Source organism: Zea mays, chromosome 2 (assembly GCF_902167145.1).
Source record: "Zea mays cultivar B73 chromosome 2, Zm-B73-REFERENCE-NAM-5.0, whole genome shotgun sequence".
In the NCBI taxonomy this organism is placed as follows: Eukaryota; Viridiplantae; Streptophyta; class Magnoliopsida; order Poales; family Poaceae; genus Zea; species Zea mays.
The window spans coordinates 181332392-181340194 of NC_050097.1; the positions used below are offsets into that span (position 1 = coordinate 181332392).

The 7803-nt window shown below is 45.4% G+C and overlaps 1 protein-coding gene across 2 annotated transcripts; it reads right to left on the reverse strand.

The window, feature by feature from the left end:
• Nucleotides 1-2448: 2448 nt before the first annotated feature.
• On the reverse strand, nt 2449-4440 carry LOC100282547 (60S ribosomal protein L35Ae-like). Of its 2 annotated transcripts, none has more exons than NM_001291806.1 (4): nt 4103-4199; nt 3780-4008; nt 3648-3695; nt 2449-2706 (listed from the first exon to the last, which is right to left on the reverse strand). In NM_001291806.1, exons 1-3 carry the CDS (start codon nt 4168-4170, stop codon nt 3654-3656), a joined length of 339 nt encoding a protein of 112 aa, NP_001278735.1. In that variant the 5' UTR covers nt 4171-4199; the 3' UTR covers nt 2449-2706; nt 3648-3653. The 2 variants fall into 2 exon arrangements, with proteins under 2 accessions (NP_001278735.1, XP_008667974.1); XM_008669752.3 differs by having other exon boundaries at nt 2458-2706; nt 3653-3695; nt 4103-4440.
• Between the last annotated feature and the right edge of the window lie 3363 nt (nt 4441-7803).

Sequence of the window (7803 nt, forward strand, 5' to 3'; positions counted from 1 at the left end):
CTGGTGCGATATCTGGTGCACACCTGCATGTATGATGTATTCTAATTTTCAACCCTTCCTTTAGTACATGTGCCACTCCTGTTTGATGCTTTATATGGTGCTTCACCGGGCACATCTGGGCTGCTTAGCATTCTATTTTTTTGTTTCTTTGTGTATCTTCATTTGGGCTTCTTCTATCTTATGTCTTGGACTCTTGCATGGTGTTTGTAGGTCTTCAATGATTCTTCTAATGTCGTGCTTGAGGTGTTGATCTTGTCAATCATGACTTTGCCTTTGTCTAAGTCCACATTGCATCCTTTGAACTATATCCACAACACTAGCAAACAATGTTAATCCAAATGGTTATGTTGATCATGAAACACCAAACTCAATAATCAAATGAGCCTCAATCCATTTTCCTTACAATCTCTCCCTTTTGGTGATTGATGACAACACAACCAAAGCAAGCAAATAATTAAATACCAAAAGTAAAATACAATCTACCTGCTAGGATGCACATGCAAAGGCAAGATTCATATGATGTAAAAAGATGTCACATGTAGACACTGAAATCTATGTGAAGATATGAACTTTCTCTATCTACCATGTAAATATGATTAACGACCTTAACATGATATAACTGAGAACTACCAGAGGAAACCTTGAGTTGACGAATATTTAGAATGACATCTTCAACAGGTTTGAGAAAAAGACATAAGCTAATGCTACTACCTATTATGAATAGCACATATTTATTATGGGGCAACCGGCTCAAATATATAAACAGGTATATGAGGGATACAAATATACAAAAAAATCATTATGAAAGGAAAAAAATATAAATAATACCACTATATATCTACCCCTTCGAACCAAGTGGGACATCAGGTGGACTCAGGAATGGTTTTATTATAAGGTGGACTTGATGAAGTTCCCCAAGATGAAGGTGCTTATCATAATCCCATTGAAATTTTCATTTGGGATAAAACGCCTGTTGTGCTCTTTTGCAGTGCTTCGAGACAACGATGATTGCTTACAATGTTATCTATCAACACATGTGCACACACAACTTGGCTCAAGAGCATATTGACTATTAAGTTTTCCTAACCAAGGATGGGTGGTCGATGTCGAAGCATGATGATGAAGAAGTGGTGAAGAAGAAAATTGCCAACAAATAGATCACCACAGTGCCCTTCAAGTTTCAACCCTTCACCAAGTAAACTAAGCCTTGCAAGGATTAGCTTACAACTATTGACATGATCACCAATGAAGTACTAGGGAACTATATAACAAAGAAATATAAGTTACTGACCAAAAAAATGATCACCGTGGTAAGCGGAGTTACAACTCTGATTTTAAGGCGTATGGATTTGAACACAAACTATCCTAACCTCGCCAAAGATGATGAGACTAGGCAAAGAGAAAATATGAGGTGACCACGATAGAGAAGGAAGCAAAGCGCATCCTGAAGAAATATAAGCACTTCAAGGCCTCTGTGCCAAATAAAGATGAATCCTTCAAAGTCAACCGATCGATGCTAGAAAAAGGAAGCTCACCAAACTAGCCACCAGAAAGATGTTAACAAGCCAAGCGACTTCTAGGACTATGTACATGTTTGAACCATGACAAAACAAACCCCATGGACCTCTATGAGCTAATGTTATTAATCTTGAACCTTATACAAAGGGAGCACATAGCCTCGCAGCCCCTATAATCGAAGGAGAAACAATTTCAAGGCCAAGTGATGACTACACTTTACTGGTGGTGGTCCTTCAACCCCGCTAGAATGTGTGCCAAACATGAAGAAGATTGACATTGTATGAGATGTGATGCACAACTTCACCATGCCCATGCTCGAGCACAAATCACTGGCTTAAGCAAACGAGACCGCTCTGAGTGTCTTAATACACACACTAGCCTCAGGGTTTGCACTTGCTTTGTTTTGTTTCGTATGGTTTGCTTACACTTCTATTGAACCACCTAGTTTCTAAAGACCATCTTTCTGATTTAACTTTTTTAGGACATTATCGAGATCTCAAGGCGACCTATATATAGGAAGAGAGTCACGATATGGCGGTCTCCTAGCTTCGTGAAGAGATCATTTTGTTGAGGAAGAATGATGAGGAGAAAATGCAACAAGCAATCTTGGCAGAATTTGTAGTTCAAGAGTCTGTTTAAGATGGAGGACAGCTCTAAAATTTATTTCCAGGACGAAGAAAGCATACATGCGAAATGTTGTCACAAACTGAAAGCGTTAATTATTTGACTTATCACGCAGCTGGTGTCCGTCGGCGCTGTTTACTATGTAAGCCCGCAGGGCACAAATTACCTAGCAGGGCCTCCTGTGCCAACAAAACTTTGCAGAAATAGTTACTGAGAAGGCATCGCAGAGAATCGTAGAAGAGCATTACACATTCACACCAAACGAAAGCCGTTTCCAACAATTTCAGATGTGATAGACGAACATGGGCAAACAAGTGTAAAATATGTCTATAAAATTTGGCGAGAGAAAAAATACTGCAATCATACAGCGATGGCACGGGGGGAAATAAGCTCTGTTTATAGCATAACATTAGGACAACTGTTCAGCCGTTCGACAACAAATTTTGGTAGAACTTCAACAGGTTCAGTACATGAACAATCTAAGTTGCCAACACATGGCATTTTAAGCTCAGAGAGAAGAACTAAGCATGGCCATTTAGAGTCCACCTTTACTCCAACAAAAACCTGCAGACATAAAGCCAGATAATAGCATAAGCGAAGGCATTGCAGGCTATGCACATGGAATTGTTTTGAAAGGGTTAAGCATTGGATTCGAATTTCGTGTTGGGAGACCGATGCCCAATGTTCTAAACAAGACACGGTATGTTTACAGCCATTGTATTGTACCACGAAGGCAATGAACATTACCAAATATCAGTGCACTTATATGGCAAGAAAAGCTGCCCAATATAAATATAAATGGAAGCAATAAAACTGCCAAGTCTCAATTGCTCAAAATAGGCATCACTATATGCAATATACAGTGACAGCACAATTAAAGAACTGATGCAAAACAGCATTGAGGAGCTCCAATGCAAAGGAACTGATAAAATCAAATGGTGGTAAACATTAGTTGGAACAACTGTATATACTTCCCTTCATCCCTAATAAGGGTAAGCATTTTTTTAGAGTTTCGACAAATGCAGACATTTCTAGCATGTTACGCTATTCCTATCCCTCGCTGTTAATTTTCCAGCAGTTCTCTCTTACAATATTACTTGTTGATTGATGAGGACCATGTCATTTTCCTTGACTAGAGTGAAGAACAGTGAAAAGTTTTTAACTTGCGTTCTTCACTAAAGTTAATTACTCCCTCAGCCAGCTATAATAAGCTCACCGAATTCAGGCCAGTATCAACATGAGCACAACAAACCACAATAGCCAAACTACCATGATTCTCAGCTGAATAGGGACTATTTGCTGCTACAGACTCAATGTGCCTCCTAATCCTAACAAACAACCGTAACCACAAACTATGATGCGTTTACAACCTAAAGATCTAGCCTCTACAGCAATGTCGAGTGCAAACTAAGCAGAATTCGTTGCCATCTCATTTGATAGCAAACAACAAATTCAAGATCAACCAGCCAAACAAATAGAGAATAACAGACGTCTGTGGATCATACCTAACCTTAGATGCTGCTCGGGTACATGAACACTCTGACCTTGCGCCCCTGCACTCAAATGTAAAAAGGCATCAGGACAGGGCAGGAATTGGGAAGCAACACATCACATAGCTTAGGGGGTTCGGCACAGACCATGGACTCAGGCGGGAGGTTGGACTTGAACTTGGCGCGGACGACGCCCGAGTTGCCGTGCGGGCGGGTGACCTTGCCCCAGATGCACCTGTAGCGGGTCTCGCTGCTCTTGGTCTTAGCCTTGTAGATGTACGCCATGCGCTTGCCAGCGTACCACGCGACGTCCTCCTTGGTGTTCACCCCCTCGATCTGAATGAGCGACGTGGTCTCGTACTGGTTCGACTTGGACCTGCATAGCCACCACCGCAACCACTGTCAGCGGAATCGAACCGAGAAAGGCCAGATGTATGTAGACGGAGAAGAAGCGGCGGCGCGGATCTCACCTCTTGTATCCGAGGATGGTGCCCCGGACGTAGAGCCTGACGCGCTGTCCCGTGCGTCCCTTCACCATGGTGGCCGCCTGCTTCCTTCCACTTCTGCTTCCGCCGCCGGAGACGAGAGAGAGCTCGTGCAGGTTTATATGTAGCAGCGGAAGTAGAGAAGAGCGGTCTCGATTGGCTCGCAGATTGCAACCAACGGTCCTGATGTTCCGAAGGGCTGTCTGGAGAAAGCTAGGGTTTTAGATCGCGAGGTGTTAAAACGCTTTTTCGTTTTTTTTTGTCTTTCCATCTGATAAAAGATGGACCAGCAACATGACAGGCCTAATTGCAAATAGCACGTCTCGTGCTCATCACTCCATCAGCTCCCTGATGATTAGGGGTCATGTCACATCAAATGTTTACAAGTGATAATTGTGTGTATTAATTGTGTGTATTAAATATAGTCTAATTATAAAAATTAATTAAATAAATGAAGATGAAAAGACGAGACAAGATTATTAAATATATAGTTAATATCTATATTTATACTATACTTAAAGCACCAGTTTCAACGGTCGTCATGCGTCATCTTTTTACAAATAACTCATCACAACTATTTCAAATTAATCTGTTGCACGTCTATATAGATGGTCAAACGGCGCCCGGCACGGGCTAGACGCACGCGGGCCACAACTATGGTCCAGGCACGTCATGGCGGCCTGCTAACTGTGTCGGGCCAGCCTGTTAGCCCGTCGACCCATTTAATTAAATCAACGTAAAATGTTAAAAAACGGTGCATGATGTGGGGTTTGAACCCATGCCCTGATGAAAGGACGGGAGACACTAGGGTGCCGTTTGGTTCACATATTTGTAACGCAATGGGTAACTGATAACGTTAAATCATGTTTGTTTTAGTCCAACCGTAATTAGATACCATACTAAAATTTGATACTAGCATATTCAAATTTGTTACCGCCAGTAATTGAGCGTAAACCATTACCGTTACCATTTGCGTTACATTTCTTAAACCAAACAGCACCTAGGTGAAGTTGTTTAACCAGTAGAACATCTCTACAACTATTAAGCCCTTAGTGTAGACCGCCCCCGCCGCTACCCAACACCCCCCTCCCCCGCTGCTGCACGCCTGCCAGCCCCCGCGCAACCCCACGCCCGCCGCGAAATCCGCCGTCGCGCATCTCGCACGCCCTCAGACCCACTCGCCCACTGCCGCGAACCCCTCCGCTACACCGCCGCGCATCTCCGCGACCCGCGAAATCTGGCGGCGTAAGGCGATGACCCGCCATCCCTCCTCCCCACGCCCCCTCTCTCACCTACTCTCTCACCTAACTGCCCAGCTCCGATCTCGCCGCCGACGCAACCTAGACCGACGATCTCGACAGAAGGCCGGTGGGTCGCAGGGCGCTCGAGCTGCCGCGCAACCCCTCCTCCGAGTGAGGCCGCGGCGCAGGGTAGCCTCAGGGAGCTCAACAGCCTCCTCGCCGCCACCACGACGGCGTGCAGCACCCCCGCGTCCGCCAAGACCGCCCCCGCGCCGGGCTACGGCCTCAAACAGCGCCTTCCGAATGGCAGGAGCAAGAAGGGAACGCCGCAGTCGGCGTTGCAGCGGTGGATGCCGGACAAGCCACGGACGCCGAGCAGCCGGAGGACGTACTCGATCGGCGAGCCGGGCAAGCTGACGACCGGCTTCTCGCGGTCCGCGCGGATGGGGAACCTGAACCCCAGGGATCGGGCGTTCGCGTCGCTGAGCAACATCGCCGACCTCAAGTCCGCGGGGGACGCGGCGACGGAGGACTTGGACGACGAGTTCGACCACATCGACGAGAGCCACTACGTTGACACGGAGGACTCCACGAAGCACAAGAAGAAGAGCCTGATATTCCGCAGATTCGGTGATTTTTTTCAGGAGGAAAAGCCTCTACAAGCCGAATTCAGCGCCAGTACACACACTCTAAATCTTTTCTTTTTTTCTCTCCCCCCGATGGATACACGCTTGTAGTTCCGTTCTGTTCTTGTTCGTCTGAATACACGAGAAAATGAAAAGGTTGTTGAATCAGATCTGCTCCTTTCTCGTGTTGAACAGGTCGCGCAGGGCGTATCACTCACCTCTTTGCTCGAGCCAAGCTGTGAGCTTGGAAGTGGCGGCCACGGGCACGGGCACGGGCGCCAAGCCCAGTTGCGTGGGTGTGAGGGCGCCGGTTGCGGGCGCTCAGCAGAGTGGGGAGTAGTGGGCGCCGCGTGTACCGCCGCTGGGCTGAGGTCTCGCTCCTAGCCCGCGTCCACGTCCATGGGCTTCCTGGCGGGGGCGATGGCGCTCTTTTCCGCGGCGCCCTGACCTTTTCTGCCGCCCTGTGGCGCTGCACTGGCTACGTCCCCAAGATGTGTAATCTTCTCAAGTTGAAAGATAGCAGATGATCATCGCCTCCAGGTTGTAGCTTTTTGTAATCTCCTCTTTTTCGCCACGGCTAGGGAATTGTTGTGGCGGTGGTGGTGCTCAGAGGGCGCGCAGGGCACCATAAGACCTACTGCGTCGTGGTGGCAGCAGGAAGCGAGGCGATGATCTCTGGCTGAAGACAAGCTGGAGTCTGCCTCCGTGTCCGTGCGTCGACTGACGAGCTTTAGGAGCTAGAGCTAGCAGGAGGTGGGATTCACCATTCATCTTCCTTTCCTTTTTGTTCCATGTTCTTCTCGATTCAGCCAGCCATCATAGAACTGCCACCGTTCATTCCGTTCTTATTAGTAAGTTACATTTAACACAAGTGCCGTATAGATGGATTGGAAGGTTATGGCTGCTAAGAAATACACATACCAATTAGTTGTGTTTGGTCCTGAATACCTGAGTTTCTGTTTCCCTCTGTAGTTTGTTGTAGAGTATAGGTATCGATTTTGGTGTGTGCGTGCAAAACTCAATGATGTCGTTGGATTTATGTTAGTAGGGTGTCCATTTTATTTTTCCTCTCTGTCTACCAGCTTTGGGCTTGAATAAGTAAATGCTCATACACTCATGTAGCCTTTATTTGCCATTCTCATGTTTAGTAAATTAAGTCATGTTCCTTCTTTTTATGTAGCATTTGTTTCGGCAAAACTCAATGATGCCTCTATCTACAATGCACTAGGTTTCAGACTTTCAGTGTTTTTAACCTCTGGTTGAGTTAGAGCTGCAAAAGTGATCTCCTGACTCTTGACTTTGGAATGATCAGCACTGTTTCATAGTACAGTTCATTGTATCTGTCACATGTTGTAGCTTTCCAGTTTACAGGAATGATATATTAAATACCTGAGTTTGAACCAATCTGAATATTAAATGCTTCATTGCATATATTGCAGTTGCAGGCTTGCAGATACTACCCAGAATAAAATGCAGAAAGATCATTTTCAAAGATGCAGAATGGAGCGCCAATTGGCAATTTGGAAAGGTATCCTTCAGCAGGACATGAATCACCTTTATGTTGTTATTCAGACTACTCTTTTCGTGGTACTGGTAGTATTTGAAGTCATGAGGTACACACATGGATTGACTGATCTTCATGGTTTAGGATGTTGGATAATTAATCAAGTGTTTTGTTGTTTGTGTTGGTATTGCCTTGGTTTCTTGTACGGGACACAAATTTATAATGTTGTCTTGTACAATGTGTTTACATTTATATCTTCTTTCATCTATGCAGTAGGATATTTCTCTAGATCATCTGCTATCTTTGTTGCCAAAT

Bases quoted from the DNA above. Each gene is read 5' to 3' on its own strand.
- LOC100282547 (NM_001291806.1), bottom strand. From the start codon at position 4,170: ATGGTGAAGGGACGCACGGGACAGCGCGTCAGGCTCTACGTCCGGGGC. The intron at 4,009-4,102 runs GTGAGATCCGCG...GTGGCTATGCAG, and splicing joins ACCATCCTCGGATACAAGAG to GTCCAAGTCGAACCAGTACG. The intron at 3,696-3,779 runs GTCTGTGCCGAA...ATTTGAGTGCAG, and splicing joins ACCTCCCGCCTGAGTCCATG to GGGCGCAAGGTCAGAGTGTT.